Here is a 27,035-nt window from a genome sequence, read left to right on the forward strand (position 1 = left end):
AGAGCCCAACACACACACAGAGCCCAACACACACAGAGCCCAACACACACACACACACACACACAAAGCTCTCTGCCCAGTAACGCCCCAGGGAACAGAGGCAAGAAAGAAAAAACGATCACAAGCAGAGAACAGAGGCAAGAAAAAACAAGCAGAGAACAGAGGCAAGAAAAAACAAGCAGAGAATGGAGGCAAGAAAAAACACGATCACAAGCAGAGAACAGGGGCAAGAAAAAACACGCAGAAACCAGAGGCAAGAGAAAACATCCAGAAAACAGGCAAGAAAAAACACGCAGAGAACAGAGGCAAGAAAAAACACGCAGAGAACAGAGGCAAGAAAAAACACGCAGAGAACAGAGGCAAGAAAAAACACGAACACACGCAGAGAACAGAGGCAAGAAAAAACACGAACACAAGCAGAGAACAGAGGCAAGAAAAAACACGAACACAAGCAGAGAACAGAGGCAAGAAAAAACACTAACACAAGCAGAGAACAGAGGCAAGAAAAAACACGATCACAAGCAGAGAACAGAGGCAAGAAAAAACACTATCACAAGCAGAGAACAGAGGCAAGATTATAGACCATTTTTGATAGAGGCAAACACGTACCAATGTAGGGTAGGGACCCGCCTACTGGACCCAACTACACACACACACACGTGCACCACGGACGCACCTTGGAGATCTGCTCCAGGGCGAACGCCGGGTCGCAGTAGCTCGGCCGCTGCAGGTACTCCAGGGGTGGCCGGACGGCGGCGGCGGCTCCTCTCCAGCAGCCGCCCTGGTTCCTCCGGAGGCTGCTCAGCCCCAGAGGCGGCCCCGCTGCTCTCCCGCTCGAGAAGCACCACCATAGTGGGAGCGCGGGACTGCTCTTCAGAGCCTGGGCGGCGTGCAGGTGGCTCGGGCTGGGCTGGCGGCGGTGGCTGGGCTGGCGCTGCTGGTCCTCATGCTGCTCTCGGCCGGGGAAGGGGGGAGGAGGAGCCGGCGGAAAGTGGGCGCATGCAGCGGGGGAAGCCTTCTCTGCTCTCGACTGGTGAAGGGGGCAGGAGGAGCCGGCGGAAGGCGGGCGCATGCAGCTCACAGAGGCACCCGCCCAAATTAAATATTTAAATAAAACATTAAGTCACGGGGTGGGCACCCACGTAATTTAAATAGTTAAAGGAGCGGGGTGGCGCCCATAGAGTGTGGAGAGGGGACTGGCGGCGGGATTAAAGGGCGTGTGCTCACTGGAACGGAGGTGTCTGAGGGGGCTGCTGAGGGAGCAGCCTTACCTCCCTACGCCGCTTCTTTTAATACTGTAAACAAGCATCGGGCAGACGAGCAGCAGGAGTCTTCGATCTTCTGCCCGTTCACCTCTGCACAGACCTCGGCATGGGAGACAGGAAGTGCGGGAGCGTTCGGTCCGCTGCTCCTCCAAGTATTGGGTGAAAATCATATCCTGGCGGGCTTCCGGGCCATGTACAATAAATATATAAAGCGTCAGTAAGAGCCCCTTAACGAGACACCTCAGGCTGCAGTTTTGCCAAATTCAGAAAAACAACAAACAAACAAGCAAAATGGTGGCAGCAGCTGCGGATAAGCCGCGTCCTTTTCAGACTGGGGAGCGTGTTTTTTGTTGAGTGACTGAAGACGTCACGGAGAGAAAAGACAGCAAAAAACACGCCCCTCAATCCAAAACGGATGGGGCTTAAAGTTACAGACAAAGCTCTTCTCCAATGGCTGGCCGCCGTTTAGGAAGCCAGCCAATGGAGAAGAGCTAGCTTGTTTACCTCCCTACTAGAAAACATGAAATCTCGCCAGCGAGACTGCGCAAGTGCAGCCTATGCTAGCCAAGACCTAAAAAGGAAAAACAAGGAGAAATAAAGATATTTCTCCCCGTTGCGCCTCCCTTACGCCTCTGTGGGGAGGCGTAAGCTTTTGGCACTGCCTCAGATTTACGATTTCTCGTAAATCTGGGGCAGTGTCAAAAGGCCATGGATGTGGCTGGGCACGCCCCCAGCAACACCCATTGCACGCCCATTTAACGCAGAACACTGCGTTAAAGGGACTGATATTTATCAGGCAGCATTAAGCCAAAAAAAGTGGCGTAGTGCTGCCTGATAAATATCCCCGGAACATCACAAAAAGTGACGTTCCGATGGCGCAAGGGGCCTCATAAATGAGGCCCATAGTTTCTAAATGAGCCATTAAACGTTTGGCAGAAACCCTATGAATTGTGGCAATGACTGCCATTGTGAAGGGAAGCATGTAACAAGGAGTTCTCTTATCTGAATTACACTTGGCCTGGCAGTTCGGGTTGGAATGCTCCCTTTGGATCTGGGTCAAGACTGATTTACATATGGCTAGGTCCAAACTGAGGTGGTATGGTGTGCACAATAAGGATGGATTGGGATGCGGCCCAAGCTATTACCAGTGGCTGAGATTAATTCCGGCATTGCATCCATCACTTTTGTATACTTCTGAATTGCAAGCCAGACACAAATGTGTCACCACAAGAACATCATTTACCCCATGGTTATTACACAGGGACAGAACCTTCTGTGTTGCTCTTGATTCTTCTGGCCAAGACGTCATTGTGTACTATGTTACAAGTCAATTCAAAGAAAGTAATATTAACTCGGAAAATAATGTTGCCTTAGCTATGGCGCTGACCATCCAACCTAACTTTGATATATAGTTTTTGACAATGGAAATCAGTGCACATTGTGTCTCTCATCCCAGGGCCAGCTGGTTGAAGAAACCTGACGGAGAGTCTGACGAGCTGTTTCGAATGGTTGCAGAGGTCTTCATTCTCTGGTGCAAATCCCACGTAAGATAAACTTATCATGTTAATTTTTTTTCGGAGTCTTCTATAAGACCTTTCTGGTCATGTGGCCTGTGCAGATTTTTGTCACAGTTTGAGCCTATGAATATTTTTTATTTTATTTTGGTTTTTAGAATTTCAAGCGGGAAGAGCAAAATTTTGTCATTCAGAATGAAATCAACAATCTGGCATTTCTAACAGGGGAGAACAAGAGCAAGATGTCAAAAGTAAGTGGGATATTTAAGGGTGGAGATATTAGACCCATCAACCATCTGTCAGGACCACCAGCTCAGTAAACCCTCAGTGGTTTCTGTTCAGTGGTGTGTGACGTTATTTACCATTTGACAATGTTGCAGTACTAGTGATTCAACAAGTCTAGTAAGCATGGAAAAGCCTGAAACTCTTCAGAGCCAAATTATGTAATCCTTAAGGAAGGCGAGGTACGCTAATCGTGGATGATGGGGCAAATGTCAGCCACAAGTACCACTTCCTCCTATATTATTATTACTCACATAGTGCAACAGCTATTTCAGCTATTTCAGTGCAATTAGCTTTTTGGAACATGTATTTTGTCTTTTTCCATCTCAGGCAGAACTAAGGAAGATGGAATGCAGTCTCATAAAACCAATCCTTGGTTTTAAGCGTACTCTGTGTATCACTTTTTGGCTACTTTATAGCCTGCCAATAGAGACTGGCAGAACTGTCATTTCACATGTACGATTAGATTCATAATAAGATCCTTTACAGTACAGCATTTGATACTATTAACAGAGGATCTTTCTTGAGATAAAAAGGAATGAAAAGGAGTGTGTTGCGTATAATTGTAAATTCTACTTGCTCCATAAAGTAATATATTCACAAAGCACTAAAAAAGCCAATTTAAAAAACAGTCCAATACATTTTATATGGCTATGCGTTCTCCCCCAGATAACAGAAAACATGACTTCATGAAATAAACTGTTATGAAAATGAGTAGCTGATAGAGACCTCTAGCTGCAGATTCCTTACCCCCAGGCGTCAGACTGGATCTGGAATTGTTTTCTTGAGCAGTACACCTGCATGCCAGGTAGGTGGCATTAATTGGTTCCGCGTGGCATCCCCCACACCGAATGTGCCTGTGCGGACCCTATATAGGTACCACACCAGTGCGCTGACATCAGTTCATTTCTTCCCGCACCAGTCAGTGCAGATCCAGAGAGAGCTACACCTTCAGTCAATTTTTGACTAAGCTTTTTTCAACTTTTGTCAAGTGTTTTTTGAGAGTTTTTCTCCTGGTGTGACAGGAATGTCCTCTAGGAAGGCTGGATTCAAGCCCTACAGCGCCTGTCACTGACCTATGTCGGTGATGTACCCGCATCTTATTTGCCTTTGGTTCCTCGAGTTTGACCACAATGTTAGGGTCTGTGTAGACTGCCTTGCCATGAGCCCAAAGGCCTTGAGGGAGCGGTCCTTCAAGCTCTTGGCGGCTCGACGTACAACAGTCTCTATCCTGGTCAAGAGGAAGGTCACAGGATCAGTCTTGGAGCCCAAAATCTTCATTGCACTTGAAGTCCTCGGGTCACTCCGGTAAGCCCCACTGCAAAAAGAAGAGCAAGAAGTCAAAGGGGTCTTCAACTTTACTCATCCATCGGGCGACGAGTAGAGGGAGTGTCGGCATTCGAGGCCTGTCTATGCGGTTGAGCCAGCGCCTAGTCAAATTTATGCTTCCCTGAGTTTCCGGGAGCTGGAGTGACCCCCTCTCAAATTTATGAGTTTTATTAGGTCATTCACCTGCTATTTGAACGGCCCGCTCTTGCTGGTGTGCCTTCAGGCTCCGCAGGCCCGACTGGATCTACGCTGATGGATCTGGCCCCAGCACCAGTGAGGCCCTTGGATCTGAGCCACCCACCATTCCACCTTGATCTTCCCCAATGCCTATCTCAATGCCAACATTCCAGACGCAGGCCCTATTCTGATCCCCGACATGGAGCTGGATGGGCATTGCCCGACTCAAGCCATGCCTGCCAGGCCAGAGCCTGAGCCCTATTCTTATGAGCTTGGACTCAGAAAGGATTTGGAGGGGTCACTGGAACCTGAAGAATACCAGCCCTTTGACCTACATATGGACTGGTGTGAGAATTTGTCGAAAGCCAGCAGATTGGACACCTCTCCAGATACTGGCATGCTTTCCCTACCCACCACGGCTACAGAGGAGGGACTGTCATTTGCAATGGTGGTGAGAATGGCGCATGAGGTCCTGGATTTTAGCCTGCCTTCATGATAGTCAAGACAAACGTCTTGATGGAGTTGCTCCAGCCGGAAGTGCCCCCCTCAGAACCGCTTCTCCCTTTTAAAGGTAAGGAATCTGTGGCTAGAGAGTCTCCACCAGATAAGGCGTTACCGAAGGTAAGTCACTTGTTCTTCTGCACATTTTAAAACAAGGTCACCCAAGCTGTGGGTAAAAAGTATGCTTTTTCATATCCCTTGAAATCTTATTCAGTCATAATGCTAATTATTGTCATGTAATACTTCTATCTGAAAGAGACACGTTAGTATTAGATTCCTTACCTTAGAATATCCCCAGGCGTCAGACTGGATCCGGAGATTTTTGGGTAGCAGTACCCTTGCGCGTCGGTAGGCGTCGTCTGCGGCTTCGCGACCGTCGTCGGCTTCGCGTCCGTCGTCGGCGCGTGGGCGCCGTGATGACGTCGTCTGAGTACTTAGACGCCGCCTCCGCGTGCTAACGTCAGTTCTTCTTTTTTCAGCGCCAGCAAGCGCAGATCTGGAAAAAGCAGTAACCCTAGTCGTTTTTTGACTAACTTTTTTGATCACTTTTGATTGTTTCTCGAAGTCTTTCGACTCCGAACGGTGCCGTAGGGATGCCCGGCTTTAAGCACTGCGATGATTGCGACCGCCTGATGTCGGTCACGGATCCTCACCGCGTGTGTTTATCTTGTCTCGGCGTCGACCACGACGACAAGGCCTGCTCCGACTGCCGGGCCCTCTCTTCGAAAGCCAGGCGGGAGCGGTCCCGCAGGCGACTCGAACTCCGGTAGTCGGTCCCGCGCCGCGAGAGGTCCCGATCCCATGGGAGGTCGAGGGACAGGTCGCAGGCTCGGAGCCACCACAGCTCCGAGAGTAGGCCGCACTCCTCCGGGTCGAAGTCGTCGTCAGGTAAGAGGCACAAGAAGTCCAAGCGGCGTCATCGCTCTTCGGACTCCCCCCCGACGCTCGCGCGATGCGGCCGGGGGTTCGGGTGACACCACCCACGCGGCTCCGTCGGAGTCGCGGGCGCCGCGTACAGCTCCACACCCTCCGGTCCCTGGGCTGAACGCGACGCAGGAGGAGATCGAGCGCTTCCTCATGGCCATGAGGAACCTCTCTCCTCCGACGGGCTCCGCGGCGCCTTCGGGCCCAGCGGAACCGTCTGGGGCCTCTAGCGGGTCGGGGGCTTCGGCCCCGATGCCGTCGGGTGCTCCGGCCCCGGCGCCGCTAGGCCCCACTCTCCCGACGACGCCGGCGCCGCAGGGCCCGGCGCCGCAGGGTTCAGCGGCCCCGGCGCCGTCGGCGCCTTCGGGCCCGGCGCCGCGGGACTCCGCTGGCCCTCCTTCGGGATCTGGTTCGTCGCCGGTGGACCTTATGACCTCCCCGGCATCGGACCCTCAGCTGTCGCCTCCGGCGCCGTCCTCGGGCGGCGCCGTCCCCGGTTCCACCTTCGTTCCTGTTCAGACGTCGGGACGGCCCCGATGGGCGCCGCTCCAGACGTCGTTTGGTGAGTTTCACTTTTATGAACAGGCCCCATTAGTTCAGAACCCTGAGTTTCAGGAGATGGGAGATGAAGAGGACTGGGAGGGGTCTGAGGACCCTCTGACCAGGGAGTGTCAGTCTCCTGAGGACTGGGCAGGAGACCTTGGGGAGGCCAGTGGTCTGGACACCTCTCCAGACACTGGTTTTGTCTCCCCTCCTACCGTGGCTTTGGAGGAGGGGGCAACATATAGTGTGGTGTTGATGAGGGCTGCCAAGGCCTTGGGCCTTGAGCTCCCCGTCGCGGCCGTGAGGACTAACCTCCTCACTGAGGTCCTTAAACCGCAGTCAAGCTCGGCCGAGCCTCTGCTGCCTTTTAATGAGGCCTTGACCGACGTTCTTCTGGGCACTTGGTCTGAGCCCGCTACGGGTTCGCCCGTAGATAGGAACGTGGCCAGACGCCACCGCCCAGCCCCGGGCGACCCATGTTTTCTGTCCACCCACCCTACCCCCGAGAGCCTGGTTATCCAGGCCTCTAATTCCCAGACCGCGTTCCCGTCGGCTCCGCCGGACAGGGAATCCAAGAGGTATGAGCAGTATGGTAAAAAGATCTTCTCATCCCTTAGTCTGGGCCTGTGGTCTTCTAACACCTTGTGCCTCTTGGGCCGTTACACCCACTCTCTGTGGGATACGGTCGCGGAAGTGCTGCCAGAGTGTCCGTTGGAAGTACGGGCCAAACTCGGCCAAGCCCTTGTGGAGAGCCGGGATGCAGGCAAGTATTACATCCGGTGTGGTCTGGATACCACCGACTCGCTAGGTAGAGCGATGGCAACGACGGTGGCGGTCAGACGCCACGCCTGGCTGAGGTCCGCCAACTTTTCGGCAGATGTCCAGAACACACTCATGGACATGCAGTTCGATGGCCGTCGCCTCTTTGGCGACAAAGCAGACCATGCGCTCGAGCGCATTAAGGACTACAGGGCTACGGCCAAGTCCTTGGGCCTCTCGGCCCCGCGCCAGCAATCGGCTGCTTTTCACTCCTTTCGTGACCACGGAAGGGGTGCACCCACACGTGCCTCTAGCCACGCTCCGCAGGGCAATACCCATCGCGGTGGCGGCCGTGGGAACCGCCGTCCAGGGGGTAGGGGTCAACGGCGAGGTCAGTCCACACCTTCCCCCGCAGCATCCGCCTCAAAACCCTCCTAGTCCGTGCTTTCAGGCCCATGTGACGCCAGTAGGGGGCAGGGTTCGCCATCACCACCTCCACTGGCGCACTGTCACTTCGGACAGGTGAGTGCTGCAGATCGTCCGAAGGGGCAACTCCCTCCCCTTCGAGGCGACTCCTCCAGCCATGCCACCGCATAACCACCGTGTATCGGGGGATCACTTGCGACTTCTGCAGGAGGAAGTAACGGCCCTCTTGGCCAAGGGGGCCATCGAGCGCGTTCCTGGGCCAGAAGTAGGGTGTGGTTGCTACTCCCACTACTTTCTGGTACCCAAGAAGGGCAAGGGGGGCCTCCGCCCTATCTTGGATCTACGGAACGTCAACGGCATCCTCCGGAAGGAGAAGTTCAAGATGCTGACACTGGCTCAGGTCTTAGCTGCCCTGGACCCAGGAGACTGGATGGTAGCGTTGGACTTGCAGGACGCTTATTTCCACATCCCCGTCCTGCCAGCCCACCGGCGCTACCTGCGGTTCACGGTTGGCCATGAGCACTTTCAGTTTACCGTGCTCCCCTTCGGCCTTACCAGCGCCCCACGGGTGTTCACAAAGGTGTTGGCGGTGGTCGCAGCTCATCTGCGCAGGTTAGGGGTTTCAGTCTTCCCCTACCTCGACGACTGGTTGTTGAAGGCGGGCTCGCCCCAGACAGTCGTCAGCCACCTCCAGACTACGGCAGATCTCCTGCACCAGCTGGGGTTCTCCATCAATGTGCCAAAGTCACACCTGTGCCCCTCTCAGAAGCTCCTCTTCATCGGAGCGGTTCTGGACTCGGCGTAGTTTCGGGTTTATCCACCCGAACAGCGGGTCCGGGATATTCAGGCTCTGATTCCCATCTTTCAGCCGTTATCCCGGGTCTCGGTCAGGTTGACGCTGCGGCTTCTGGGGCTGATGGCCTCCTGCATCCTTCTGGTGCATCACGCCAGGTGGCGGATGCGGGCTCTGCAGTGGGACCTGAAGTTTCAGTGGGCCCAGCATCAGGGCAACCTGTCCGACCACGTCCTGATCTCGGAGGGCACTGCGAGACAGCTGCAGTGGTGGCTCACGGACCGCGATTGGGTCAGCGGCAGATCCCTCTCCCTTCCCCAACCGGACCACGTAGTTGTGACGGACGCATCCCTCCAGGGCTGGGGAGGCCACATGGGAGAGGCGGAGATCAGAGGCCTCTGGTCTCCGGCGGAGGCCCGGCTCCACATCAACCTGTTGGAGTTACGGGCGATTCGTCTAGCACTGAAGGCATTCCTCCCCTCTGTCCGGGGGAGTGTAGTGCAGGTGTTCACGGATAACACCACCGCCATGTGGTACTGCAACAAACAGGGCGGGGTGGGGTCGTGGACCCTTTGCCAGGAGGCTCTGCGCCTTTGGCAATGGCTGGAACGCCAGGGCGTGACCCTGGTGGCTCAACACCTGGCAGGTTCTCTGAACGCCAGGGCGGACGAGCTCAGCCGTCGGTGCATGATGGATCACGAATGGCGTCTGAACTCGGACGTGGCGCAAGGCCTCTTTCAGCAATGGGGAGAGCCTTGGTTAGATCTATTCGCCACCGAAGAGAACGCGCAATGTCATCTTTTCTGCGCATTGGAATTTCCAAGGCGGCACTCGCTCGGAGATGCTTTTCGTCGCGAGTGGAGTTGCTGTCTGTTGTACGGCTTTCCGCCTATACCACTTCTGCCCAGAGTGCTGAAGAAAATCAAGCGCAACCGGGCCCAAGTCATCCTTGTGGCTCCGGACTGGGCACGAAGGTACTGGTATCCAGAGCTACTCAGTATGTCAGTCGATCCCCCGGTTCGTCTGCCTCTTCAGGAGGACCTTCTGTCGCAGCAGCAGGGGACGGTCCTCCACCCAAACCTGTCCAGTCTCCACCTCCATGCTTGGAGATTGAGCGGCGACAGTTGAGGCCATTTGTCTTGCCTCCTGAAGTCTGTAACGTCATTCTGGCAGCCAGGCGTCCCTCCACAAAGTCTGTATACGCCTGCAGGTGAAACAGATTTGTGGCATGGTGCACAGCAAAGGCTGTGGATCCTCTTGCTGCCCGTCTTTCTGAGGTTCTTCTCTTCCTTCTTTCTCTTGCCCAGCAGGGCTCTGCTCTGGGCACTATCAAGGGCTACCTTTCTGCCCTTTCAGCCTTTCTCAGGCTACCTGATCAACCTTCTTTGTTCAAGTCCCCTATTGTAAATAGATTTCTTAAGGGCATCACACACACGTTTCCTCCTGTTCCGTTTGTGATGCCTCAGTGGGACTTGAACCTTGTTCTTACGTTTCTGATGTGCGCTCCCTTTGAGCCACTTCACAACTGTCCTCTTCGCCTTCTGACTTTGAAGACAGCTTTCCTGGTTGCCATCACCTCTGCCAGTAGAGTGAGTGAGCTCCAGGCTCTTTCTTGTACTCCACCTTTCCTTTCTGTCCATCTGGACAAAGTGGTGCTGCGTACCAAACCTTCGACGTACCCACGGCCCATTCTCCTGCCTCTCCTGTAAGTTCAACTGCGTCAGGACCCTCACCAAACACACTTCCTCCACACACAGCTCCGAACCCAACGAATTGAAATGCATCCTACTGAACACCCGCTCGGTCCACAGACATGCAACCGAACTCTGGGACCTAATCGACACTGCGTCACCTGACATCGCCTTCCTTACTGAAACATGGATGAATGCATCTTCTGCCCCCGACATTGCCATAGCCATACCGGACACTTACAAGATCATTCGAAAAGACCGCACCAATAAAAAAACTGGAGGAGGCATCGCCATCGTCCATAGAAACACCATCCAAATTACAACCAGCTATGACGCAAATCTTGCAACCGCCGAACACCTCCACTTTCAGATCCACACCGACCCCAGGACCACACTTAGAGGAACACTCATTTACAGGCCCCCAGGCACCCGATCTCAATTCAGTGACGACATCACTGACTTCGTCAGCCCACACGCCCTCTCCTCCGAGAACTACATTCTTCTAGGAGACCTCAACTACCACCTTGACAACATTCACGACAACAACACCACCACCCTTCTGGACAACCTGTCCAATCTCGGACTCAAACAACTCTCCACTCACATAGCCGGACACACGCTCGACCCTATCTTCACCTCCAGCAAGCACATCTCCTTCGATCATACTACAGCCCTCCACTGGACGGATCATAGCTGTGTTCACTTCAGCTACAAAACAACCCTGACCCACAACCGTCTACAACCCATTCCCCGAAGAAAATGGAACAAAATCTCCACCGAACAACTCCTCACATCACTCAGCCAAAACATTCCCACCCTGGCAACGGACCCAGACCTAGCGGCCACCAACCTCAGGCAATGGATTACCCACAGTGCGGACGAACTAGCACCCCTGAAAAAACACCAGTCGAAATCATCCAGCAAAAAAGCTCCCTGGTTCAATGATGACCTTAAAAAATCCAAGAAGACATGCCGCAACCTGGAGAAGAATTGGAGAAAAGAACCAACTTCAGACAACATGGACTCCCTCAAGACAGCCACCCGCAAACACCACCAACTGATCCGATCCGCCAAGAAATCAGCACTTAAGAACCGTCTCGACAACAATTCTCATAACAGCAAGGAACTCTTCAATATCGTCAAAGAATTCACCAACCCCTCCGCAGCATCCAACGACATCACTAACTCCCAAGACCTCTGCGATGCGCTATCCTCCTTCTTCTACAACAAAATTGCCGACATCCACAACAGCTTCAAGAATACTCCCAATGACCAACTCACCCCACCCACTTCAGATCCCACCCCTCCAACTAACTACCTCAACTCCTGGAACCCAATCACCATTGAAGACACCATTCGCCTCATGAACTCAATCCACTCTGGCTCACCTTCTGACCCCTGCCCCCACTTCATCTTCAACAAAGCTGACTCCATCATCGCTCCACAACTCCGCGATGTCATCAACTGCTCCTTCGACTCCGCCACCTTTCCAGAAATATGGAAACACGCCGAACTCAGCGCCCTTCTGAAAAAACCAACAGCAGACCCCGCAGATCTGAAAAACTACCGACCCATTTCCCTACTCCCTTTCCCGGCCAAAGTCATCGAAAAAGCCGTCAATAGCCAACTAGCAGCATTCCTTGAATCCAACAACTCCCTGGATCCCTCACAGAACGGCTTTCGAGCCAAACACAGCACCGAAACCGCCCTCATTGCGGCGACCGACGACATCCGAGCACTCCTGGACAACGGTGAAACAGTGGCCCTCATTCTACTCGACCTCTCCGCCGCCTTCGACACTGTCTGTCACAACACCCTCATACAACGCCTCAACAACATCGGCATACAAGGAAAAGCCTTGGACTGGATCATCTCATTCCTAGCCGGGAGAACACAGAGAGTCCGACTCCCCCCATTCTACTCAGAGCCCACCGAAGTCATCTGTGGCGTACCTCAAGGCTCCTCACTCAGTCCCACCCTCTTCAACGTCTACATGAGTCCCCTCGCCTCCATCGCACGTCAACACAACCTCAACATCATCTCCTACGCCGACGACACCCAGCTAATCCTTTCCCTCACCAAAGACCCCAACACCGCCAAAAACAACCTTCACGAAGGTATGAAAGAAGTAGCCGAATGGATGAAACAGAGCCGCTTAAAACTCAACTCAGACAAGACGGAGGTGCTCATCCTAGGATCCTCCCCCTCAGCTTGGGACGACTCCTGGTGGCCTTCCGCTTTGGGATCTGCGCCCACACCCACAGACCATGCACGTAACCTTGGCTTCATTCTAGACTCCTCCCTCTCAATGTCCAGACAAGTCAACGCCGTATCGTCCTCCTGCTTCAACGTCCTTCGCATTCTCAAAAAGATCTTCCGCTGGATCCCCCTCGAAACAAGAAAGACTGTCACCCATGCACTGGTCACGAGTCGACTGGACTATGGCAACACACTCTACGCCGGAATTACAACAAAATTGCAGAAAAAACTCCAGCGCATCCAGAACGCATCAGCGAGACTCATATTAGACATCCCGCGCCAAGAGCACATCACCGGGCACTTAAAAAACCTCCACTGGCTTCCCGTCAACAAAAGAATTACTTTCCGCCTTCTTACCCACGCACACAAATCCCTTTATAATCTAGGACCCGAATGCCTCAACACCCGACTGTCCTTCTACTATCCCACCTGCCAACTAAGATCATCCAATCAAGCCCTCGCCGCAGTCCCGCGCATCCGAAAAACCACCATGGGTGGCAGATCCTTCTCCTTCCTGGCAGCCAAGACCTGGAACTCACTCCCCACCCACCTCCGCCTTACTCAGAATCACATCTCCTTCAGAAAAGAACTGAAAACATGGCTATTCGATAAAAAGTAAACCCCTCCCTCCAGCGCCTTGAGACCCTCTGGGTGAGTAGTGCGCTTTATAAATACCTGAACTTGAACTTGAACTTTTCCTGCCCAAGGTTGTCACGGCCTTCCACATCGGGCAGCCTATCACCTTGCCTACCTTCTTTCCGCCACCGCATCCCTCTAAAGAGGAAGAGCGGCTCCACCGTCTGAACCCAAAACGTGCGCTCTCATTTTACTTGGATCGCACACGCCAATTCCGGGTGGATGACCAACTCTTTGTTGGTTACGTTGGCGCTAAGAAGGGGAAAGCGGTGCACAAGAGGACCATCTCCCGGTGGATCATCTTGTGTATCCAGGCATGCTACTCCTTGGCTAGAAAGGAGCCCCCTGCTGGATTGCGGGCTCATTCTACCCGGGCCACGGCGACTACCACTGCCCTGGGCAGGGGAGTGCCCTTACAAGACATCTGTCAGGCAGCTACGTGGGCATCGCTGCACACGTTTGCAAGACACTACTGCCTGGACAGCCAAGTCCGGAGGGATGGCTTCTTTGGCCGTTCCGTCCTCCAGGACTTTCTGGTGTGATTATTGGTTCGCAGACCCACCACCGGGGTTGGTATTGCTGGGGTATCTATTCTAAGGTAAGGAATCTAATACTAACGTGTCTCTTTCAGATGCACAAGTTACTACTTGTGCAACGATATATCTGTAAGAGACATTAGTTAGTATTAGATTTCTTACCGACCCACCCATCCTCCCCGTTCTGCGAACCGATATCTAGGGTTAGGGTTATCCCCTTTCAGGGCCCTAGTTTCAATGGCACCAGTGTTGGTTTTTAACATGGCTCTGCGTTTCTGGCGCAGAAAAGCTGTGTCTAAGAACTGACGTCAGCGCGCGGAGGCGGCGTCTAAGTACTCCGACGACGTCATCACGGCGCCCACGACACCGACGACGGACGCGGAGCCGCAGACGACGCCTACCGACGCGCAAGGGTACTGCTACGCAAAAATATCCGGATCCAGTCTGACGCCAGGGGATATTCTAAGGTAAGGAATCTAATACTAACTAATGTCTCTTACAGATATATCGTTACACAAGTAGTAACTTGTGCGTTAGTCTGAAATTGATGGCCAAACATTGCACAGAGAATTCTGCTTTTGAAGAGCAGCTAAAACATACATCTTCCAGTAGGCTTCCTCTGGATATTCAGGAGACTAGTCCAACCCTACAGAGACCTTCAGTTCACTCTCTCCTATCTTTTCTGTGCAGTGATCTCTGCATTAATAAGCCTACTTTTTAGTAGTAAATTGGTGAGGGCAAGGGGGAGTGCGTGGGAAATGCGTCCTACAAAATGAGAGCTATTTAGGGAGAAGTAATTCGGGTTTTCGGGAGGGTCAGGCTACTACAGACACGCACCCACAAAAAAGTAAGCCCATCGCTAGTTACAGACTATATTTGTAAAGTTACTACAGCCCTAAAAGTGACAAGACCATAGTAAATGTTTTTCAGCACACTTTAAGGTGTAAAGGCAAATTACTGGCAATTAAACACCCAAATGGCGATGGGATGAAGTCTTGCAAATAGTTAAATCATTGGCAGTCTCTCGGGGTAGCATTCCAGGAAAATGATTGCCGCCCACTGTGCCACACTAGTCGGAGAACTTGATTTTGGGTTTGGTAGACGGAGTGAAGGCAGGCAGGATTGTAGAGGGCTTTACGTCAGTCACCGTGCTTTACTCTGCCTGCCAAATTTAAAGATGTCTGCCTACCTCACAGACATTCTGTACATTGGCAAAAACTGTTATCATACTTGTTCCTATCAACGTGGGTAAAGTTTTTTTTAACTGATTCCATGTAAGAGTTTGTTTTTGGAAAATAAAAAAGTAAAGACCACCAATCTATGGGAGCAGAGGGTGAAACAGTTTTTCTTCAATTGCTTGTACTCAGTTTGTCAGAAGAAGTTTTACCCCGATAGTAAATTTTACTCAGTCGGCATAAAACTTAGGACCCTTCAATTCAAAATTCAGCTACCTGTCTTGAGTTTAGCAGAGAATGTAATGAGCCATCTTTGCGACTGAGTGAGTACCTTGTCCGCCAAACTCTGAATCAGCCCCAGAGGCGCATCCTATACAAATCTGTACTGATCTGCTACTCCGGGGAACAGTTCATCTCAAATCCTGAAAACCTGTGTACACTCAGCTGTCAGCCAGAGACTCACCCTTTTAGGCATTATACTGTCAAAAGAAACAGTTTGAGCTGATTCTGGGCATAATAAATATCTCAGGTGTGCCTTGTTATTTATATAATCGATAATGGGGGTTAATTGTAGGTGACATAAACAATAATCTATATTTATGGCACAATAACTACATGATGGGGCCATAATCACAGGATTTCTGTCTGATTTCAACATTTTTACTGGAACAGTAGCTATCTCATGGAAAGGATGACTGGCAAAACAGCTGTGTGATGGGATGAGCAGAGCATTGCAGGTATCTTAATCTCATTTCTAATCTACAAAATTATATTTTAATAATGGAAAGACAAGTATTTAGTAGCACTATATCAAGGACTATGAATCATTGTGTATATCTACATTTCGTGAATGAACACTAGTCTTTTAGGGAAACTGTTAGTTGAAATGACATTATTTAGAGACCACGATTGAATGTAGAGACTCAGTGAGGGTGTAGGTTTTTAAAATGGCTCAGTCGCGGCCCGAGGTACCGACGGAGAGAGCGGTCCTCATTTCTTGAGTTGTAGCCAGGGGAGGCGAGGCAGTTCTCCCGTGCATTATAGGTGTCATCACTACACCATAATTCAATGAGAACCTACGTCAGGTCGTTGGGTTGTATTTGATCCAACCTATCTTGATGTTTTTTCATTTACGACTCACATACGCAGTAGCATTATCTATTTAGGTCCTGAGGAAGGCCGAGATTACATTTAATCTAAATGGCTGAAACATGTAGACCTTGATTTGAACTCATGCAGTTATTATTTCAAACTGCAGTTGCACTGTTTTTAATTTGGTGATCAATAGATAAGGAATACAGGTGTTTTCTATTGTTAACCAATTTTAATTTGCACATCACCACTTACACCTTTGCACTGTGCCCACCACTCTCATAAATCTTTGCTCTTCGCATCTGTTGGATTGCAGCAAATCCTATAGATATTCAACTCATTTGAAAACATCCCTGAGCTTCTCCCTCTTAGAGAGAGGATTGTAGCCCTTGGTTGCACCAGGTTGCAACCAAGAGGAGACCCCAGATGATGAAGCATGTCACAACGGTGAGTAATAGGATTCTGTCCTTTTAAAAGGATCTCCACTATCTACACCAGAAGGTCTTTTCTTTTCTTTGTGCCATTTGCTTTGAGAGCGATCTTTAGGCTCGAATAGACCCATTGATATTTTGATGTTTGCCTGGTTATGTTTGGGGAATATATTCATGCGTTGGTCTTAAAACGTTCCCTTAGACCCTCAATCCATTGTATTGTTGTTGTTGAGGGTATAGGTATAAACAGGCATACGTGAAAGTACATGTATTTGAAAAAAATAGGGACCATAAACCTGGGAGGACTAGTTTTGATTGGATGGAGCACAATTAAATGTGTAAATAATGTGGCTCATGTATTTGAAAAAATAGATACAGTAAAGGGCTCATTTTGATGGGATGGAGCAAAATAATTAGATGTGTAGAAAATGTGTTTATACTGATTGATGTGCACATAGCTATACAAAGCACTGTGTGCTCTACAGTACTGAAGAAAATACAACCAAGCATGCGTATCAGCATGTCTCTAGGCAGATGGTCCACAGTGTCTCATACATATCCTGTATTCAGCATGCTGTCACAGTCTTCTATCCATTCATCAAGCCCCATTTTTATTAATGGAAGGGAAGGTTTACAAGTCTCTGATGATCAATGAACATTCTGCTGAGCTAGGACTAAGAAGGTATCAGGGAAGAAGAGGCACAGAATTGTTCACTGCAATTCTTACTGTGGTTCGGCTATACATAGTATTGGGTTAGACACAGAGACCAGGTGCTAAAGATGTAAGATCTGTGAGGCAGACTTCATTCATTTAGTGTGGCAGTGCCCCAGAAATGGAGGCTACTAGACAAAGGGTAGTGATTCACTGTCAAGCACAATAGACTACTGACTTACCCTGTTTACGCCCGGGAGGTTCCATACTCCCTCTACAGATTTATTGCATTGGAGCTCTTCTTCAGTGCTTGGAGGTTGGCCATATTGTAGTTATTGTGGTTACATTGTCCAGTCGCTCACTAGCTGGATTAAGGCTATGGGGACATATTCAGGAAAATACAGAAGTAAATCAGCACATTTAGATGTATGCATAAATAAGGTTCAGATTTACTACACTTAGAAATTCTCAAACATTTTTTGTAGTACACCAGGAAAGCTGCACCAAGTGCACGCTCCCAGGCGTAGTGCTGAAAATGTAAGGCAACATGTGCCATGGGCTCCTGTTTCCCTTGTGCAGAAATGTACCGACCATTGTTTTTCTCTGTGAAGAAACCCCTTTCCCCGCAACCTCAGTACATCTGGCTGTGGTCGTTTGCCTTCCTATCATGGAAGTGGGATACTCTGGCCAGGGCTGGGGTGACTTTCCAACCATTTTTAGGATACGTTTGAGAATGCTCACAAACATATATGTTTGTAGATGTGCACAAACTTGCAGGACAACCACTTGCCATCCCTTGGCTCCGAGAAATCCACAGCAGTAAACCCATTAACGCCTTCCAGAAATCCGTGTGTGCATCCCTGACAGTCATAAATGGAGGTGTTTTTGGATGTAAACATGTACTTAAGGCATAAACTAGCTTTGTGAATCTGGCCTATAATGTTGTGGAGACAAATGCCACACTGTTGGCCACATTGGTGTGACGTGGGGACATTTTAAGACTTGTTAGGGATCACTTATCCAAAAGTGTCACTGGCTCACATTGAGATAAGTTTGCTATATGTAGTTTCTGTTAGGTCGTTACCTCTGTTGCTTCATAGCTGTGAGTTAGGTGGTAAGGGCTCTCTCTCTCCCCACTCGAAACAGCCAGTTGCAGCACTCGCTAGAGCTGGGGCTAGGACTGGGGGGGGGAGGGGGTGGGGTGGTGTCGCTCCTATGGTGTGCCTAAGGTTGCACTTTGGTATTGTCTCCTGTAGTTAGCTCCTAGGAGCATGTGATTCTGAATGTGACAGATGCAGTATTGTGTTCATGGTGCTTCTTTAGAAATTAATTAAAGTTTAAAAAAAAATAATTGAATAAAAATAAGATGTAAGGCAGATGTTTACCTGTTCTGAATGAGAACATAAAATGGCAGAAGGCTGTTGTGCTGAAGGGTGGGTTTATTCTGTTTATCAAAGGGAAGTGGGAATGTGGAGACATGCCATGGATCTCTCAGTGGCTTGACAAAGCTAAGTCAATGCTTCAAGCATTGGTCATTCCTAGTTACGTGGTGTGATAAAGAAGTGTGACCTCTGACCCAGTCCAAGGATTGAGGGATTGGGCACAGGAATCAGCCTCATGACTGCAGACATTTCATGACAATAGTGCGCATCTCTTTGTAAAGGTGCTGTAGGATTGTATTGAATCCCATTTGAGACACCCTACTTCCAAGTATTAACATGTAACTTTTTCCTATGCTCTTCTTTCACAGACTATGCAAGTGAAGGTACAATATGCATGCTGTGTCTCTGTGTTAGCTTTAGAACTGGCCTCGCTCCACTTGTTCTCTCATTGTTGGTCAAAACAGCGTCTTCCCATGCGGTGTCACACAGAAATTAGAATTCCATTGCCTATGTTTTTGCCCCCTGAACACATGCACATATATGGTGGGCATGTGAATTCCTTGTGGATCTGGTTCCATGTAACAGTACAGTGCAGTAGAAATTCCTGGCTAACATCACTCAGGCAACTCTTCACTGGGTGAAAGTCTAAAATGCATTGGCTCCTGTGAAGTTTTGGACTACAGTGAACTCTTGTAGTGCTGCCTCTTTTTACACAGTAACATTCAGTCGGAACAGGAAGGAACCCAGAAGCAGCCTTCAAGTGCTGTCTCACATGTAGCAGAGCGTCACGTGGCATCATTAGGGTGCCAGACACAGGCCAAGCAATGTATCACCCTTGGTATTATAGTGATCGACTAACCTGAAAAGGCACATTTTAATGCAGCATTCTAGCGGCCACCCATCATGAAACAGCACACCATGAAGTAACATTGTATTGATCATGTAACATGAAGCAGCACACCATGATACAGTGTTATCACTTAACCTAAAACAGCACCTCATCATGCATCATCCGTGGTTCTGCCATGCAACACCTACATCTATACAGTGGATACTGATTGTGGTCACCAGGCCTTGAGTCTCGTTATGTTGTGCCTTCTGTAACCACGCTACGCATCCCTAGTCCCCACCACTGTCGTAGAATGACAGTCAGTAGTTACATCATGAGGTTGGTTCAGCCTAGATACGACTAACCTGTTTCAAACCCAAGCACCAGGAATATCAAATCCAGGTGCCACATGGAATACTTGTGCCCACTTCGATGCTAGCATTCTGCCTCACCCCACCAACCACCATCCCTTTTTATAGGTGAGCCCATGTTGATCTTGCCCCTGCTGCTCTCATCCCTAGCCTTCTGCGAAGTCAGATGGAGAGGAGGCTAATAGACAGCAAGGCGGCTTTAGTCACACGGGGCTGATATATTTCAGCCATGTTTAAATTCACCCTCGGTGCTCACCCATCCTTTCCCAGTTGTAGTTGGTGTGACACCACTGGTTCATAGTGACACATTGTGGGTGTTGTTTGTTGGCTTTGGAATCATTCTTATTTTGTGTCATTGTTGTACATGTTGAGTCTCTCTCCATCAGTTATTGCTGTGTAACTCATAACACGGTATTGGTATGCTTGTCAGAGGTATTCGTTATGCCTCTCTGAAGATACATCCAGGTAGTACAATTGGGTGCATGTATGTGTCTTGTGTTGTGCTGGAGACAAGCATTTGACACTCTGGTGGTGAGAACTGATCGGTGAAAGTAAAAATAAAAGCTCTTTTAGGTATGGTAATCATTATTAATATGAAGTCAGACTTTCTTGAATAGCATATGCCCACTTTAATCCATGATTCTATACACTTGTTTCTTGTGACCCTACAGAATTAGAAAGTGAGGGTTTAATGCCTGGCCTAGGAAGATGCTGTCACCAAAGTGACTAGTTATAGGTGTCTAAATGGTAACAGCACACTCTCTATATGATAAATAAACAATTGCATGACTCTTTGGTGTTAAAATGATGCTCTAGTAACTAAATCCATCTGACTATCAAAATAATAGTATACTTGGAAGGTGAACCCAGAATCTTCACATTTTTCTTTTTTTCCAGGGTTGTGTATATTCAAAGAGATTTAGGGTAGACTGAAGTACAGTCATTGAGCCTGTGCCAATTACGCATCCAAGTAAAAGCTTATTTTATTAAATGTCCTAAATGAGCTGTGTAACTTGCACCTACATGAAGCTCATTCTCTAAAGTTAAATCATCTTTTCTCACTCAGAGAAAAACAGAATTGACCACATACTGCTGAAACCTCAGCAGTAGAAGTATCCTAAGACCACCAGTTTGTTGGTATGCTGGTTAACAATAGGGAAAAGAAGGATTCCGGGAACTCAATAGTCAACCATGACTAAAGACAACAAAGAATAGCCTCTCTCAATGGCTCTACAAGTACCCCAAAAGCAACAACCCCAACTTGTGCATGGAATTTCCCCAAATCCTAACCAGCCTCTAAAGCCTACTTTAATCAGTTGTACTGTGGCTTTGAGGCGGACAGATTTAACATAATTGAAATGGCAAGGCTGCTTCCAATGGCCATCTTGAAACCAGTAGGCATGTTAGTGTAGATTGAGTTATCTGATGAAGGCTAAATTGTGATAATTGATGCCTGCTCATATTTCTTCAAGATGCAGGACGTATTATCCATGTTGGTTCATAACCTTGTCCTCTCTTCCACATTAACCCATGCTATTGAGTTTGCTAGTTTGAAAAAGTCTTCTCAGAACATCTTCACTCCTCCAGGTGTTTGAGGTATGGTGGAGTGGCCAGGAAAGAGCATGGTCGCAGAAGTGAATGTGCATTCACTATTAATTGATATCCATGTTTCCATGGTGTCGCGTGTTCTTATGTGAATGCCCTTTCTTCCAACCGTGCACAGCATGATTCTGTTGCCAAGTGAGGCCCTGGGACAGCAGCACCCTATGTACTTCTATAGATCCTCCTTATGGTTGGATTAAGTCATTTTGCCCTGAAATATCTCTAGCTGTGTCTAAGATTGATGTTTTTATTTGTCAAGTTGCAAAGTTGTTTATCCAGAGCTTTAAGTTATTTTGTTTTAAAAGAACCTTCTATGACATCTCTCCCAACATGTACAGAATGGATTGGCCCTAGTTCACTCTTACTGTACAGCAGTTTGAGAAATCAAATCCATTGGACATGCTAACCTGCCCGCTACCTTCACATTTCCAACAAAGATCACATTGCCTCTGTTCAGATTTCCTCTCCCTCAAAAAAGACAATTTAAAGCATTCATACGCCTCTTTTTGTCCTAGTCACCAAATGGTTAATTAGCTTTAAAATGGTAATGTCCACTGTTTCATTAAATATCACTTATTTAAGTATCAGAGCAAAATGTATCCAGTGTGTGTGGTCACTGGTACAGTATTCGTGTCCTTCAGAGATACACATTGATATCAAGAGGACCAAAATTTTACTCTTTTTGGAAACATTTCATTGATATTTTTCAAGTTGGACAGGAGATACCACAAGTTATTGAATGGACATGTATGGTGTGTTAAGTGTGTTCAGTATAAACATCGCCAGGTTGTTCAGAAGGGTGTGAGGTACAGTTAGCAATGGAGCCCTTTCCCAAAGAGGAAGCAGATGTTTTTCTTGAAGAGAAACAGGTGAGTTCCGTCAAAATGCTGCTTTTGTCTTACTGACTCTACTGACTGCCACTCATCAGCTTCTGGTTGTAGTGTTGAGCCTGCTATTTTAGTCTATTGCTGATGTGATAAGAGCTTTGAATTGCTGTTCCAGTATTCTGCGTCATTTCTTTGCTACTCACCCTCTAGCTATGTGAATATATGTATTGTGCCAGCTCATGAATCCAAGACTTTTTACAACTCATGCTCTGCTTTGTATCTGAAATGACCAAAAGCCAATTAGATGAAGAAAGACACACTTTTCGCAAAGGATTTATAATGGAAACGTAGTGATGCTCACATAAAGTCTGACCACTCTTTCTGGTCCATGGGTATCTTGAATGGTCTGCATACAGGGGAAGGGAGGATAAGAGAGAGACAGCTGATGATTGATCGAGAGGATGTACCAATGACCCATCCCCCTGGCTTGGACTGCATGATAAATATTAATTGCTGGTAATAGGCAAACATGCAGCCCATGACTGTTCTAAAATATAACTGAAATGATGTGTGCCGTTAAGGAGTGAGAGCAGATACGAGTTGGTGGTAGAAAGAGGCTTCAATGTGATCAAGCAAGACTATTCAACCTGCCTTCTGTGGCTATGAAAAACCTGGTACCTGTTCCTCTTCTCCCGTTTGCTATGCTCCAAAGTTGTATGTGCTTCAATATTTGAAAGGTAAGCCAATATTAGGATTGTTTATGCGAGAACCAAAGGAGCCTGTTTGAGGGTCACAGAACAGTCCTGCAAAGCGCCAAGGCCTGTTTACACAGAGTGAGCATATGGCTGCATGTCAGCAGGACACCATGTGTCCAGCCCTAGACTTCTATTTGGTTATCTGGTACATTCTAGGCATTTAATTCTTCGTTTACAAAACAAGCTGAACTACGAAAGTATTAATTTGTCAAAACAAATCCCAGACCCGGTAACGTGGTACTTGCTGATGTTCTCCAAATAAGTGAGTTCCAGAGTTGTACCCCAAGAGATGAAAAGAGCCCTCTGCCCGGGTTGCTTTTCATGACCCTTGTAAGTTTGAGAATGGTGCATTTGTTGTATTTTGCTGGTTTGACTAGAACTAGTGGTGATTGATGCTGTTTGATATCATTGCAGAGTTCTTTTTAGGCCAGCCAAGAGCATCAGCCCATGAATGATCTCTCCACTTTCGAAGTGCTGAGGGCAGAATGTGCCAAGTGGGCCTCTTCCTGTTGTGTTTTCTGACCTTGGGCACTGTTCCTGTTATGTGATCTGACCAGCTACACTTCCGTAGTTTACACTGGGAGGAGGCAGTTCCTCTCCTGTTTCCCTTCTCTTACTACCTTCCTAACCCTGACTAATATGTAAACTACTCTTATACAGTCTTACTCAACAGGTGACCTCGGATTCACATACAAATTACTTGTCCAAGATATCATAATATCCATAACTGGACTCTTCAACAACACAAATCAGGTATAAAAAAAAAAAATGATTGTGCTGGTAAGGAGGGAACCCCTATGACGAAGCATGGCACGCAGTATGGGAGAGGAGTTTGTGTCCTTTTCATTAAAAACAACCTTCGACTCAGGTACAGGTAACAGCACAATGTTTCTCTGCGGCTGATACTACTGTCTGTAGAGAGCAGGGTCATCTTAATGTTCAGTAGATTCTGATCTAGCCTCATGGCAAGGGCCTTGGTCTTACCCAGACTAGAATATTGTAACACTGTCTGTGCTAGAGAAACTGGCGAAACTAGAGATTGCAAAACCAAGTAGCCAGACTCTGTCTTAGCTTTAAAATTTAGTTTTACATCTCTCTGGCTCTCAAAGACCTGCACATGCTACTGGTGGCACAGAGGGTAAAATTCAAGTTACATTGCACCACATCCGAGGCACAGGAAGGCGGCAGCCCTAATACTTACAGACCCTATTTCTATCTTACGTTCTGAAATGCAGCATGAGTGCAGCAGAGCAAACCTGACCACACAGGCCAGCGTTTACCGCTAGAAGCGTGGAGGAGGGGAGGGGGAGCGATTTGAGTGCTGGCAGAAAAACTCAATGTATCTGGAGTTCAGGGATGTTTCAAGACTGGCAGTGCAAAACAAATTTAAAAAAAACACTTGTCCCTTTAATCCTCAAAATGTCCTGGATACATTCATTTAGGTCTAGGAGAGATATTGGACAAAACTGGTTCTTAGTGCCAAATAGGAAACCCTATTTCCACACCAGAGAGCAGCCTCACACTGAACACGTGTATTTTTATTGTGTATTCTGGTCTGACTTGGTTTCACTCTCACACTCACAGACTGTCAAAAGCTGGAGACTGTCATCTAATTGTGTCAAGAACAGGAATAACATGGGATTAATAGATGGTCTTGGTGGTCCAGATATGGCATCATATGGTAGGCCTTTGTATGAGCAATATTCTTTTGTATTGATACCTACGTGCAAATTGACAGTCCACTGGACATTTATGTAATATCAACTGAAGGTATTTATAGTGGGCCGCCATTGTAAGCAAAGGGGCTTTTGGCACTGATCAGACCTCAGGTAAGATTGACAACCCAAATAAACCTTCCTAAAACTGGGAACCTCAAGTGATAGAGGCGCTGCACACTGCATGGCTCGAGAGTTCAATCGACCTTGAACTGTCGTGAATGGAAGACTGTGAATTAATTTGTTTCATGCTCCATACAAAGAACCTTAAAAGTGAGCATATAGTTAAGGGCATATGCTCATGGCAGTTAAATCATTTTAATGTCACTGTAGGTCATTCAGATAGGTATTGAGGAGGTCTAGTTCTTGGAATGATCAACAGTGCCAATGCAAAATGTGCCTGGACTCTACACGGGAAGTTCAAGAGAGGGCAAATCTAACTCCATATTGCACGGGCACACCTTGGGTGAAACCAAGACCTTATTTGAACACTCTCTGTTTCCTTCTTCTAGTCCGGAGGGCAGGACCAAGAGCGTAGAAGGACCAAGCGACGAGGGGATCTATACTCCATACAGACGTCCCTGATCGTAGCAGCACTCAAGAAGATGCTTCCCATTGGACTCAACATGTGCACCCCGGGTGACCAGGAACTGATTTCATTAGCCAAGACCAGATATAGCCTTGTAAGTCTGCCGTATGTGTGAAAAACACATCCTAAAAACAACTGAAAGTAACATCAGATTGTTGCTGGGCTGAACCACATTTGTACCTTTTTTGCAAATAGAAATAGCTTATAAAGAGTTGTGTAGCTCTTCTCTTTACCCTCGACATCACCCATATCAAACTCTCTTCCCTCTGCAGAAAGATACAGACGAGGAAGTCCGAGACCATTTACGTAATAATCTGCACCTGCAGGAGAAGGTACTGTCATACAAGACCCCTAGCGATGAAATATGGTACATGGAGAGCTGTCTGTGAGAGTTTGGTGCATGTGAGTAAAAGGGATGGCTGTGTGTGCATGAAAGGAGAAGAGATGAGGGGAAAGACCCAGGGAAATACAGGCAAAGCCTGGGGCCTGGCCCTAGAAGATAAATCACAAACAGACTCTCTATTCCAAATTTCTAGAGTGAATGTGAAGTTCTCCATCAGCGAATAAACTCTGGAGTTCAAATAAGGAGGTACAGTGACTTCATTTGAAGAGCATTGATTGGCATTCAAGGATTTTGCATAGCAAAGGTATGGTCCGAGCTCTTGAGATTGTTATCGCCCCTTGTTCGGTGTCCATTAAGAAAGAGTGTGGCCATGACTCGTGCTTGTATTTGTGGCTTCATATGACGGTTTCTTGCCTTTCTTGCCTATCTGTGATGTGGTTGTAAGTCACTCTGGGATTTAGTTCAAAAGAACCCAGCTTCCTCAAATGGGTAGATCATCCCACATTTGCCAATGAGGAATTATGCATTTTCTGATTAGAGGCAGGGGCAGGTCTACGGGTAAGGACGATTGACCTCAAGGATAGGAGTGGGATTGAGAGTAGCCAGGGACTAGAGCGGACACGGAAGGATGAGTGGAGGAAAGCATGCTGCGAAAGAGTGGGAGTGATGCAGTGATGATACTTGAGCTAGAGTTGGTCATTAGGAGATTTGACAGACAGCCCTTCTGTCAAACTAATCTCGGCTGAAGGACGGTTGTGTTGATGAGTCTGGTTTGCAGTGAAAAGATGAGCAGAGGAATGATGCCGGAGTGTTGGGTTAGTAGAGCGGAACAACAGGGAATATGGCTCAGGCTTGGAAAATACAGTCAGGAGGACACATCGGGTTAGAGGTTACATATGGGAAATAAAATGCCATGTGGACAGAAACAATTCCTGCAACGCTATTAAGTTGAGGCAGTAATCACGATTTCAGTAGCTATCTGACGAACCCTTATTGTGAATTGGTATGTAGAGATATACAGTGAGATCTGTAATAGAGATAAACATTCAAGAAGTGACACTAAATTGGCTTATTCCAAGCTATTCCCTTGCATTAGTACAATTAAAAGTGGGCACTTTGTTGGTGAATTTACCTAGTGGTGGGTGCAGCTTTTATATTCCGGGAGAATCCCCTTCATAAGATGCTGTAAGTTGGTTCTTGATGTAGTGGAGCAGATAACCTGGAATATTACGTTCCTGTTGAACATCAGTTTTTCCTCACCATTAAGCAGACTGTTTGTTTTTCTCCAACATAAACATGTCTTCCACAGTCTGATGACCCGGCTGTGAAATGGCAGCTTAACCTCTACAAGGATATCCTGAGGAACGAAGAACAGTTGGACCCAGAGAGAGCTGTTGAGCGTGTACAGAAGATTTCAGCCGCAGTCTTTCATCTTGAGCAGGTGAGACCACGAATGCTGCATCTGCGACAGAACAGCCAAACAAGCATATTCTAAGAAGGGAGGGGTAGCCAGACAAGGACTGAAGACGCGAGTGAATCAGTGTACGTGAGTAGCCTACACTTGAAAGTTATCCACAAGGATGTTTGGGAAAATGTAGTGAGTGGAACTGGTGCAGGTGAAGTGTTTGGTTGAGAGC

General features: G+C 48.2%; 1 protein-coding gene across 1 annotated transcript in view; it reads left to right on the top strand.

Moving 5' to 3' along the window:
• RYR3 (ryanodine receptor 3) overlaps positions 1-27,035 on the top strand; it is a 1,933,484-nt gene that overhangs the window by 1,463,373 nt on the left and 443,076 nt on the right. The window contains exons 68-72 of the mRNA XM_078661960.1: positions 2,722-2,809; positions 2,938-3,030; positions 24,979-25,149; positions 25,328-25,387; positions 26,708-26,839. Of these exons, the coding sequence (XP_078518086.1) occupies positions 2,722-2,809; positions 2,938-3,030; positions 24,979-25,149; positions 25,328-25,387; positions 26,708-26,839 (544 nt within the window). The remainder of the gene's footprint in view (positions 1-2,721; positions 2,810-2,937; positions 3,031-24,978; positions 25,150-25,327; positions 25,388-26,707; positions 26,840-27,035) is intronic.

Source organism: Lissotriton helveticus, chromosome 9 (assembly GCF_964261635.1).
Source record: "Lissotriton helveticus chromosome 9, aLisHel1.1, whole genome shotgun sequence".
NCBI lineage: Eukaryota > Metazoa > Chordata > Amphibia > Caudata > Salamandridae > Lissotriton > Lissotriton helveticus.